Here is a 13485-nt window from a genome sequence, read left to right on the forward strand (position 1 = left end):
TTATTCACTAAACATTCACATAACTTTCAGTGTTTAGGTGCTTGTTTAACGGCTTGACTAAATGTTATACTGAACAAAGTCATAATCGCGTAGTGTTATACCACAATTTGTTGTTTGGGGTGGATCCAAATGTAGGTTGAATTACTCATAGATAGCCTATTTACATGATTAAAAACAATACATGTAGATGTTATAGCATTTTTACAAAAAAAAAAAAAGTCTCAGGTTATAAAATATTTGAAATGCAATTTTAATGAATGCGTTTCATTTCATTTGTTCATAATAATACATATCAAGTTTAAAACCATCAGAATAAAATGGTTTGAGCTACACTGCTGTCTCTCATCTACGTTTGAGTGTTTGTTCAGGATTTCCCTTCACTGTGTCTCACGCGCACACACACACACACACACACACACCATGTGGCGCGTCCTGCTGTAGTCTGTACTGTAGCAGCTGTGATGGGCGGGGTCACAATGTGTGGCAATTCTGATTGGCCAAACGGCTGTCAGTCAGAGAAATTCACGACTGCTATTGGTTGAAAGTCTGATTAGGGCCAGTATCTCATGAAGGCTGTGGAGTTTCCTGTGAAAGAAAAAAAAAATCCCAGTGTGTCTTATTAAACACACAGTTCATGAAGAGTGAATGGAGCTTTAATGTACATGTATCTTTTTCATATTACTTCACGTACTGGATGCTTTTTTTCTGGACAAGATTCAAACATCTGGATTTTATATAGTCCGACTGCTGTTGGTAAAGTTTTCATTTTCTCGCGATGTCCCGTGTCTCGGACCCGTTACCGAAAGCACGCCAGGAAAAAATGAAAGACATTAATGTAAAGGTGAGTTATAAATGAATTATAAGCCTGTAACGCTCTATCGTATGTCTGAATTACATTGCTTTTTGTTCTTATTAAAGAATGCATAAAATATTATTGTTAAAACACGTATGTGTAACAACATGAGCAACATAGTGGCATTAACTGAATGCATATATTGTTGAATAGCTCTTGACAGTGGTGTGTGGTGAAGGTTTTTACTTCGCTGTCTGATGGAGGCAGCCGCTACTCTGCTTCTTTCTCATTTGATGAAACGAACAAAAGAAGTTACAATTAGATTTTCCTGTATTATCGTTCTTATACTTCTCCATGTCTGTGTTTCGTTTATGTGTGTGTATACGTAAGATTTTAGCGTATATATACGTAAGTATATGTATGCAAAGCTTTAGTCCATTGTGCGGCAGTATGAACACGTTGTCTAGGGCACTAAGGGGAACCAATGGGGGAGGGACATACAAAGACTGCAGCATGTTACAGAGCATTCACTGCTGCATCTACTAGCCGTTCATTACACAAGCTTTCTGCAGTACATACGGTCACAAAACACAAAAGTTATAACTATAATAAGTGTTTGACTGCAGCGTTTTTTTTAACCGTTTGCGCTCCCTGTATCCCCCGTGTTCATAGTATCGTAGTGTCTTTGTTCTTATATATGCTGTATAAGGTCTTTACGTCATAAATTTGCTTATGAAGCAGTTTATGTTAACAAATATCCAGTTCTGTTTTTCCCTTTTTAGTATTTTTTAAGCAAGTGTCGGTTAAGTGACGCAATTGCTTCCCTTTTTCTGTAACCAGCCTGTACAGTGATGATTCATTGTCATGTTGGTGTATCGCTGTAAGATTTGTGTTTTGTGTATTAAGTTAAAGTGAATTCACTTCATAAAGCATTTACATATTGCACACGTGTATCTGACAAGTCCTTCTGAGCTTGTAGTTGCTTTATGATGCTTTCTTGTGAAGCTGTGATACATCACTTAGGTGCATTTGCCGGTTGACTGTATATCAGAATGTAACTAGATGTAGCAGAGAAAATGAGGCACAGGCACAGATGTTGCAGTTTATTTGGGATTTTATCATCGGAGAAGTCTTTATTGAACACAAAGATCAGCAAAAGTGGTAAAATCATTTGGGCCATGTAGAATTCCCTGCAAGGACAGTATGGGAGGTGCTTATGGGGAAGATGTGAATGAGTATTTTTCGACACTGTTAAAGATGACAACCAGTTGAGGTCAATGTATTGCATCAGTAAATGGTGGAGGGCGAAGAAAGGTGAGGAAGCAGTTTGGTCCCATTTGTAAGCAGGAACTGAACTCAGTGACGTTCCTGGTCCTAATTGGATGTTGGGGACTGCCGCATATGTCTTTGCTTTACCGTGGGAGTGTTCTTCTGATTCCCATTGCTAGGCTTGACTTGCTCATGAATCGTCCACCCAACTCTCATCACCAACATCATTCTGTTCTCATCAAAAAATCCAACCCAGGCTCATTAGAAAAAAAAGTGCTTCTACCTACAACTCCAAAAATGTACCTATACAATTTATTGCAGTTTCCAGCTCAAATAAACACTAGAGGCAGCAAAATGCCAATTTTTATTCATTTCAACATAAATTACGGCTACAGAGGCAGATTATCAATTAAGAAAGACTTGAAAATACTGTATCCTAACAAAATGCTTTTACCACAACACATGATTTGTAAACGAATACATTTTGATGCTTGCATCAAATAACCAGCTCCATATGGCTTTTCTGATACAGTAAATGTGCTTGGTAGCTCACCTGAGGGTACAGGGTTGCACTTTTGATTTGAAGTTCTTGGGTATGAGTCCTGTGATACGTGAGTCACAATAAAAGAGCTCAAAAACTTCCACAAGCAAACTAAAATTACATGGTTGCTTTAGCAAATGTGTTTTTAGGTTTGTGTTTGTTAACACTGATTGTTGGGTTTAGGGTAGGGTTTAGTGTAGGTGGTGCTTTATTTTTAAATGCAATAAAGTTTTAGTGCCACTCACCGGACATTTCATTTCCGAACTGCCACAATATGTACAACAAAAAATGTAATAAAATGTCGCCAGAACGTTTATCAGTTTTAGATAAAACTGAATGCGCTTTTAGCGCCTCACTAGATATTTAACTTTGAAAGCAAAATGTGTAAAAAGCAACGTAATACTGTTTTGTAGAAGTGTCACTGCAAGCACATGTTTTTAAAGGAGAAGTACACTTCCAAAACAAAGATTTACAGATAAAATACTCACCTCCTTGTCACCCAAGATGTTCATGTCTTTCTTTCTTCAGTCGTAAAGAAATTATGTTTTTTGAGGAAAACATTTCAACATTTTTCGTCATATAATGGACTGATATGGTGCCCCAATTTTGAACTTTCAAAATGCAGTTTAAAAATGCAGTTGTTGATGAAGAAGGGTCTTATCTAGCAAAACGATTGGTTATTTTCGTTAAAAAAAAGTACAATTTAATTACTTTTTATTCTCATCTCATCTTTTTTTATTCTCATCTTGCCTTGCTCTTGTTGAACTCTGTGTATGCTGGCTCAAGACAGTTAGGGTATGTCGAAAAACTCCAATCGTATTTTCTCCCTCAACTTCAAAAATCATTTCAAAATCATTCTACATTGCTGCAGAAGTACTGACCCAGTCTTTGCAAAGTGAACATGCAAAGAAGATCAAACACCCTTAACAAAAAAGGTAAAACAGCGATATAGGACGATTTTAAAGTTGAGGGAGAACATAAAATGGGAATTTTTTAACATACCCTAACTGTCATGAACCGAAAAAAAAAACAGTCCAGACAGAGTAAGACAAGACGAGTGTTTGACATTAAAAAGTATATAAATTGTATTATTTTTATGAAAATAACCGACCGTTTCGCTAGATAAGACCCTTCTTTCTTGGCTGGGATCGTTTACAACCACATTTGGGATCGTTTGAAGCCGCATTTGAACTGCATTTTGGAGGTTCAAAATCGGGGCAACATATCAGTCCATTATATGAAGAAAAAAACGCTGGAATTTTTTCCTCAAAAAACAATTTCTTTACAATTGAAGAAAGACAGACATGAACATCTTGGATAACAAGGGAGTGAGTACATTATATGTGAATCTTTGTTTTGGAAGTGGACTTCTCCTTTAATGAACCTGGGTAAAAAAAAATCAAATGTTGCGCTTGCATCTGACACAGATTGGATATTATTGCACATATGTAGATTGTTTCACATCTAGCAGGCCTGAGCTACTTCCGGATGTATTTTAAAATCAGATACATAGCTGATATGTGGCAACTGATCTATGTCTAAGCATGTATATCTGATTTGCCAGTGTATGTTAGTGAGAGTGACACAGTTACAGTGGTCACAGTTCTTATAGGCATTCTACCTAAAAATAACATTTTCTCATAATTTACTCACTCTAATGGTGTCCCTGATGTATCTGACCTTCTTTCTTCAGATGGCCCCAAAAAAAGATTTATTGGAAAATTAATCCATCTTTGCAAGCCCTTGTAATGCAATTGTACAAGACTTCTGAGACTGATGCTTAAAAAACTTCACAAAGTGAACACAACAGTAATCCATATGAGCCTGGTTGATAACTATAAACCATCACAGCTAACTGCCATATGTTGGCATGTTATTATATTTGCATGAAAAGTGACAACTCTCTGTACTTCCGTGTCACTTTTTACGCAAATGTCATTATGAAGCATACGTGGCTGTAAGCGCTCACACAAAAACACAAAGAATCTCTTGAGGTGGGTAATTTGAACTCTTTTTCCCTGTTGGTCCCACCACTTCTATTTTCTAGGTCTTACAACAGTTCTCATCTAACCAATGTTAAAAATGACGTGTGTTGCAATTGAGCTTAAGTTTACCATATTTTATATGCTCCATGTATGTGCGTTGATAAATGATTCTATGTAAATGTAAGCCTTTGAATTTGTTCATCATATAAAGCTATTGTGTCTCTTCAGATGACTCGGACTGAATCGCTCGATTCATATGGATTAGTTGTACCCACAAAGACATTGACCAAGCCAAAAAATAGAACAAACAACAGGATAAAAATACTAAATCCATGTTTTTCCATCAAAAACAAAACAAAACAAAACAAAACAAAACATAAAAACTGATGCACATGTTTACTTTATTTTATTTTTCAGCTCAAAGATGTTTCATGTTTATGACAAACTTCACATTGGAAATGCTTTTTTGTGTGTTTGTTGTAGACCTACATTCCTTCACCAAACTATTTTTAAAAAATGATGGTACGGAAAAAAATGTTGGTTGTGGTTGCAAAAAGAGGTAGCAACGTGTCTCATTTTCAAATGATTTCTATGCCTTCTTTCCATGTTTGTTTCTGTTATTGCTATTGTCTGTGTTTCATTTCCTGAGGGCATGGGTCATATGTTCTACACTGAGGAATTAGAGACAAGGCCCAATGCTCAGAACAAGAACAGGCCACACTTTATTACTAGAGCATATAGGACACATTTGTGCTCAGTGTTTCATGAACTGAGCTGACACACTAACCCAGTTAATTATTTAACAGCCAATTAAAGTGATCTGAATTTGGTATAAAAATGGCAAAAATCCAGATACAATGTGACTGTGTCATTGAGCGGTAATAAGGGCACTTTTATGTCTGAGAGTTGATCTGTATTCAATTTAATTCAAACTAGCAAATTTCAGCCCCTTTCTTCATGCCATATAATTGTCACAGATTTCAGGCAAGAAAGTAGCCAAGGATCTAATCATTGTGTGATATTTATTAAATGAAAAGGAAGAAGACACCAGAAGGAAAAAAAACAACCATTTAACAAAGGACTTTAAAACAAGGACTTACAAAGAACTCACTAAAAAAACAAAGAACCGTGTCCTTCTGAGACCCAGGAAGTATGCCTATTTTGGGTTACAAAACATTCTACTGTTTAGATTTTGTAAATTTAATTTTCGCAGTGGAAAGTGAGAAATAAAAAAAAATGTAGGCGATAATCCTGAGAGGCTAAGTCAACCGGTTAACAGGAAGAATACACAGAAAGAGAGGGAACGCGATCTAAAAGTCCATGCGCAATTGTGAAATAAAAGTCCATAAAACAGATACCATGAGACAATAATGGTAACATTGAAACTTTGTTGTTGTAAAATCCTTTTTCATTATTTTAAATACTTTTCAAAATGTATGTAAAAAAAGAAGTATACCCAGGCCTCTATCTGCCACCTTCAGTTCAGTTCATGGAGCTCTGTGCTGATGAGTTGATGATCTGAATCAAGTGCATTAAATAAGGATGACTTACAAAATGTGCATAGCATTGGGTCCCCAGGACTGGACTTGAGAACCACTGACAGACTGAGCTTATATTGAACATATACAGGTAAAGGAAAGATACGTTTACTGTACTTTGTACTTACCTCTCTGGACTTTTCACATTAGCAGTTAAAGTCGTTTCATTTTGTCAGTTGTAGTTGTAGTTATGCAGAATGTTGTTCATCAGTCTATATTCCGGAACATTTCTACTCTGGAAATGCATGATTTTGTTCAGTTAGTTTGTCTTTTTCCTCATTCTGCAGTCACCACTAGCCCTGGGGGTAGGCCATCTTCCCAAAAATATTGTCATCGTCATATTGTCATTGTTAGAACAGAAAAAGATCTGTTTTTTACAACCCTCCTGTTGAGGATAACTACTGTAGATGATGCATTTGCACATTGTATGATTTTGGTTTAGTGTTCTACGTATTTTAAGGTTTAGAAGGTTTTGTTTCACAGGAAAAAAGTCATATGAGTTTGCAAAGAATGAATAAATGATGGTATGTTTTTCCTCGGATTAGATATACTTTTAATATTTTGGAAATTCACTTTCAGAAGTTCAGAGTTTTAGATCAATTTTTGGTTTGCTTTATGGTTTGATTTGTTGTTCAGTGCATTACCCTGCACTGGAGTCTCTTGGCTCTTTGTTTCTGAACTGAAGGTTCTTGTCTTGCTGTCTGTGTGTCAGGTATTATCTTTCATTCATCTCGCTGGCTGTCTTTGTTCCTTTCAGGCTGTCTGTCCTTTTGTTTCTCAGTCTGAATTGTGAAGTAACCCCCACATCTAGCTTTTCTACTCCCTGCCCTCTATGAAACATTATCCCTTAGATAACACAGCTTTTGATTTCACACGCTGATATGTGTTTACTTACTGCTTTTAAAGTTTATTAGAGCAAGAAGGATAGTCAAATGACAACAGTGTGATCTACTTTGTATGATAGGAAAGACACGTTAATAAAAAAGGTAGCAGGATTTTGCCTTAAAAATATATTTGAGGTGCCCACTTTTATATTAAAAATAAGGTAAAAATAAGATACAGTGGGCTTCAGCAAAAAAGTCCAAAGTATAGTTGATGCAAATTTTGTCATCAGCATAGTATATGCTGTGACCAATTTTTCAGAATACGTACACCCTGTCTGCTCAGTTTGGACATAAGCCTTTAATTTTTTTTTTTTACTGACAACTAACAACTTAAGATGCATTAAAGTATATCATATAAAGTGTTCATTGTGTGAAGTTATTTTGAGATAATCAGAAGATTATAAACAAATGACACACTTCCTAAAAATGAAAGTCAAGGTGTCAAACAAGTTTATGCTGCCTAAACTTGTATCTTCAACATCCATTTGTCCTGTGAAATTTCTCACACATTGACAAAAGCAGAATATATAAACAACTCACTTTATTTTCTGCTGGATGATGTCACATGCAAAACAACCTAAATGGTTTGCATGTGACAAAACAAACAAAAAAAATAAATAAATCTAACTCTTCCCAAACTCTCTGACAGTGCATTATCTGTATAGGATAAGTTGTTGTTGTTAAAGAATCTTAAGATCTTAAAGGGGTCATCGGATGCCCATTTTCCACAAGTTTATATGATTCTTTAGGGTCTTAATGAAAAGTCTCTAATATATAATTTGATTAAAAATTCTCAATGGTTTTGTAAAACAACACCCTTTTTACCTTGCCAAAATCAGCACTGCAAAAATCATCTCATTCTAAGGGGTTGTTCCTTTAAATGCAAATGAGCTCTGCTCACCCCGCCCCTCTCTTCTCTCTGTGGAAAGACGGTCTTGTTTACATTAGCTGCATTTAGCCGCATTTAGCCGCTAAACTTCCTAACTGCCACGTGATTCATTAAAAAATGCTTATACTCACTTCTGCTGTAAGTGAAGCTGGATCATGAATGATTCGCGCAAACACAGACGGATATATGTAGATCGGGAGGCGCATTCCATTCACAAAAAAACGTAAATCTACTGCATCTTCAGCGGCTCAGATGTCGGGAGTAAATGATGACCACTAGGTTCATTAATACATCCAGCAACACAACACCTCAATCGCTCAATCGGAGATATTCTTGTCTAACTTACATCCCTGCTCTGGCATCAAAACATGGGAAATTACTGGACTGTGACAGCTGGTCTAAGGTAAGAGCTCATGTCAATCAACTATTGTGGGAGCGGCCTCTGTCGGTGTGACGGCACACCGACAGGCATCTGAGAAGGGCTCGATTTGAAAAAGGGGATATTATTTTTACAGATTAATTAAAAACCACTGCATGGATTTTTATCATTATAGGGTAGATTTGTACATACACTGCCAACACACATTAATGTTCAAACAAGATGAAAAAGTGAACTTAACATCCGATGACCCCTTTAAGTAGAAGTCTTTATTAAACTGACAATAAATGGAATTATGGAACATATCTTTGGATGGAAACTATATAACAGATACACTATATTGCCAAAAGTATTCACTCACCTGCCTTGACGCGCAAATGAACTTAAGTGACATCCCATTCCTAATCCATAGGGTTCAATATGATGTCGGTCCACCCTTTGCAGCTATAAAAGCTTCAACTCTTCTGGGAAGGTTGTCCACAAGATTTAGGAGTGTGTTTATGGGAATTTTTGACCATTCTTCCAGAAGCGCATTTGTGAGGTCACAAACTGATGTTGGACGAGAAGGCCTGGCTCTCAGTCTCCGCTCTAATTCATCCCAAAGGTGTTCTATCGGGTTGGGGTCAGGACTCTGTGCAGGCCAGTCAAGTTCATCCACACCAGACTCTGTCATCCATGTCTTTATGGACCTTGCTTTGTGCACTGGTGCACAATCATGTTGGAAGAGGAAGGGGCCAGCTCCAAACTGTTCCCACAAAGTTTGGAGCATGGAATTGTCCAAAATGTCTTGGTATGCTGAAGCATTCACAGTTCCTTTCACTGGAACTAAGGGGCCAAGCCCAGCTCCTGAAAAACAACCCCACACCATAATCCCCGCTCCACCAAACTTTACATTTGGCACAATGCAGTCAGACAAGTACCGTTCTCCACCAAACCCAGACTCATCCATCAGATTGCCAGATGGAGAAGCGCGATTCGTCTCCACTGCTCTAGAGTCCAGTGGCGGCGTGCTTTACACCACTGCATCCGACGCTTTGCATTGCACTTGGTGATGTATGGCTTGGATGCAGCTGCTCGGCCATGGAAACCCATTCCATGAAGCTCTCTGCGCACTGTTCTTGAGCTAATCTGAAGGCCACATGAAGTTTGGAGGTCTGTAGCGATTGACTTTGCAGAAAGTTGGCGACCTCTTCGCACTATGTGCCTCAGCATCCGCTGACCCCGCTCCGTCAGTTTACGTGGCCTACCACTTCGTGGCTGAGTTGCTGTTGTTCCCAAACGCTTCCACGTTCTTATAATACAGCTGACAGTTGACTCTGGAATATTTAGGAGCGAGGAAATTTCATGACTAGACTTGTTGCACAGGTGGCATCCTATCACAGTTCCACGCTGGAATTCACTGAGCTCCTGAGAGCGACCCATTCTTTCACAAATGTTTGTAAAAACAGTCTGCATGCCTAGGTGCTTGATTTTATACACCTGTGGCCATGAAAGTGATTGGAACACCTTATTCCGATTATTTGGATGGGTGAGTGAATACTTTTGGCAATATAGTGTACTTTGTCTTATTATTTTTGATTATTGCATAGCTCTCTGAAATGCTTGATTCTGATTGGTCAGTTGGGGTATATTATTCCCCAGTAATGGCCATCATATTTGAGGTTTCATGTCTCTCATATCACACAGAGGACTCACTCTCTCTTATGTCCTTCAGATGCAGCTGATGCCATCTTGTATCTCACTTATCGACTGGTTTGAAAATGAAATCTAAGGACTTCAGTTTTAAAAGTACTGTAATATTATTGTAGTTATTGTTTTGTATAGGCTGCATTTTTACAGATTATAACATCATAAACAAGATATTAACCCATTTAATCCCACCGATCACAATAGTGACTGTAAAAAAGTTTCCATTTATAAAGCTCTAAAAACCTTACTGACTGATGTTTTAGTGCACTTCCTGCAAATATGGAAAAAATAAAGGGTCTCCAGGGCTCGAAATTGCAACCATTTTAGACGCATATGCTCCCAGAATTTAATCTGCACAACCTCAAAATATATTTGGGAGCATTTGTGCGAGTGCTAGTAATTGTTATGGTGCAACTTGTTGCAGTTCTGGCGCCTCCGTCTCACGCGACATACATTCACACCAAATGTTTACTCAGCAGCAGAATTCCACTCACTAAAGACTGCACTTATTTACGATCATACAAGTACATTATTTGCATGTGCTTTAAACCTTGCCGCTTAAATATTTCATACGTGTGCTGTTCTGATATGCACTTACATTTGAAGCGTGCGCACTCAAAAAAATAAAATATATAAAATTAAATTAAAAATAAAATAAATAAATACACACACACATACATACTGTCACACCCCTGTGGACTGTTTTGTGTGTTTTTCCCTGTGTATGCCCTTATTCGGTCTTCCTTTTCCGTCTCTAATTATTACGTCACTGTTTAATCGATTACACCTGTCTCCCCCTGATTGGTCGTTGTATATAAGTTTGGTTGTGTTCACGGTCTGGTCGTCGGTTATTGTATTGTCATCCTGCAGTCATTGAAATCGTTTTGTTTATGTTTCTCTGGTTTATTCAAAGTCTGTTCGTGTCTGTTTACATTGGATTCCCTGCTGTTCCTGCTCGTTCTGTGGATTATTAAATAAATGTGCATATTCTGGACCTCCTCATCATACTCCTCATTCCCCGCACACCACGACGCGTGACACATACATAAATACATGCATCAAAAGCCCGTCAAACAGCACCTGACTACTGGAGTAAGTTATCTTTCATGTGTGGTTTGGCCCAGGAGTTTTATGTAGCATAATTTCACAAAGCTAAAGTCTGTCAGACCATTCTGTTTTTGCTTCAGATATTGAAATTATAATCTAATTTAAATCAGAAATGGCTCATGCATGCAGCATCTTTGTGTCTTAAGTTTAAAAAAACAGTGTTTGCCTCAAATTTAAATAGCTACAGAGTTTGACCTGTAATAGTAAAAATTAACATCTTGTTCATGTACTCAAATTTTTATTCTTTCTTGTCCCTTTCTTAAGGCAATTAATAATTATTTTTAAAAAAAAAAGGCTTTCAAAATTAGCCCATCAGGATGTTGCTGGTCGTTCCTCTCAATAGGCAGTTGTGGTGCTCCTCAATATTCATTGGGTTCTCTTAAATTTTATTTGGTGCTCCTAACTTTTTGAATTTGGGAGCACCAGTGCTACCACGTAAAAAAGTTCATTTCGAGCCCTCGTCTCAATCAAATATGTGCAGTTTCACATAGTTAGTGCAAATTTTCACATGACTAGAGCAGTTTAATTCCTGTTTGCACCTCCTGTTTGCACCTTGATGGCTGCATCAAAGCAAAATTAAAATGTTTCAATGACACCAGTATTGCACTAAATTAAAAGTTCAAATGTTACAAGTTACATAATTGATGTTGTAATACTGCTAGTACTAATATAAAATTTTCATGATATATGATACAAATTTTTTTTATCTCATTAGTGTTGTATAATGTTTTCTATGCATAATAGTAACCCTAGAATGTGAGCAGTTTAAAGTAGCTGGGCTAAGATATGAGCCAGTGAAGTAATTATTTATTTGGAGAAAGGTCATGAAATAAGTGGTCTGACTGTACCTTATCACTTAAAATGTTTATCTTGTTTGAACTTGTTCATTCATCTTGACTCATAGACAAACTGTTTTTAGTGGAAACAGAGCTAATAAAATATTTATTTTTAAATATTTGCATCCATTTGTTTATAGTATTACATAGTAGCCATGTAAAAAGCAGGATTAAGCATTAACACCAAACCAAAACCACAACCACAACCCCACCAAGTTAAACGTGGGAGATAAGATGACAAATGCATATATACAACTAAACAATACACACAAGTTAAATCTAATACAGTACATGTGGAAAACAACACAATAGTAAAGTCAGAATTCACTCAATACTGCTTATGAGTATGCTTGTGCATACTCAAATCCTTTTATTATTACCAATGGTGTAGACACAATGAAAATAAGCTATTATTTACATATTATTAGCATTAATAAGACGCTTAGTTTATTTATTACTTTTTTCCCGCAAGTAAATCAATAAAATAAATTGTTTAAAAAGTTTTAGTATTTTTTCTTCAGTACAGAGGACCATTTGTCATTTTGTTTCATGAAGAACTCATATTTAAGAGCTCATTTTTTGTTAAGTCATAGCTACAGTCAAACCAAAATTTATGTAGACACCTTTAACATGTCTCACATTATGACAGTTTATTTGCTATAGTTTAGAAAGTGGTACTAAAATATGACAAGAACTCGAGTTAAACTGTGTCATACTTTGCTACTGCGTAGGAACGAGGAATGAGGAGACGCGGATAAAACACAAATGACAGTCTTTAATAATCCAAACAGGGATACAGAGGGCAGGCAGGAACACACACGTAGTACAGGAATTTTAAGATGTTGAAGACGTTCAACACCAGATAGAAAGCAAGAGGTAGACCACACTCTAAATACAGAACTAAACAAGGCAATCAACAAGACACACCTGAAATTAATGAACACAATGAAAAAAGGGATAAACTAGGTCACAGGGAGCACATGGGGAGGGAAACACACAACAAAACAGGTCCATATTCCTGGAAAATCGACCCCCCCCCTTCTGGAAGGTGTGTCCTCGCGCTGTAGAAACAACTGGGGGAGGAATGGGTGAGAACTTGGGATGCGGTTCGGATGCCTGGAAGGAGAGGAGACGATGATGGAGGAGACACATGGGGGGAGGAGCCAGGGAAGAGACAGGAGGAGCCAGGGCAGACCAGACATAGGGACGAGCCAGGGTGACGACAGGAGGGTCCAGGGCGGACCAGACAGAGACAGGAGGAACTTGGAGCAGAAGGAGCCAGGTGGGACCCAGGCCACAGCTAGGAAGGCGAACAATGGTGGAGTCGACTGAGGAAGGTGCCATGGATGAGGAAGGGTTGATAACTCCAGGGGGCCGACCGGCTGATAGCGGTGGAGGAGCCCGAGGCAGAGACGGAGAGCTGATGAGCCACTGTGACGAGGAGGATCCGGAGGGCTGAGGTGGAACGTGACGGTGAAGCCGGAGCAACAGGTGGAGCTAAAGGGATGGAGGGCCTGACGAAGCCAGAGGGACGAGGTGCAGCCAGAGGCCGGAGGTGAAGGATGGTCGAAGACA

The 13485-nt window shown here is 38.0% G+C and overlaps 1 protein-coding gene across 1 annotated transcript in view; it reads left to right on the forward strand.

Moving 5' to 3' along the window:
• The first annotated feature begins 548 nt into the window (after positions 1 to 548).
• arhgef2 (rho/rac guanine nucleotide exchange factor (GEF) 2) overlaps positions 549 to 13485 on the forward strand; it is a 46326-nt gene continuing 33389 nt past the window's right edge. Inside the window, exon 1 of the mRNA XM_051131723.1 lies at positions 549 to 841. Within this exon, the coding sequence (XP_050987680.1) occupies positions 776 to 841 (66 nt within the window). The 5' untranslated portion in view covers positions 549 to 775. The remainder of the gene's footprint in view (positions 842 to 13485) is intronic.

This window comes from Labeo rohita, chromosome 16, assembly GCF_022985175.1.
Source record: "Labeo rohita strain BAU-BD-2019 chromosome 16, IGBB_LRoh.1.0, whole genome shotgun sequence".
NCBI lineage: Eukaryota > Metazoa > Chordata > Actinopteri > Cypriniformes > Cyprinidae > Labeo > Labeo rohita.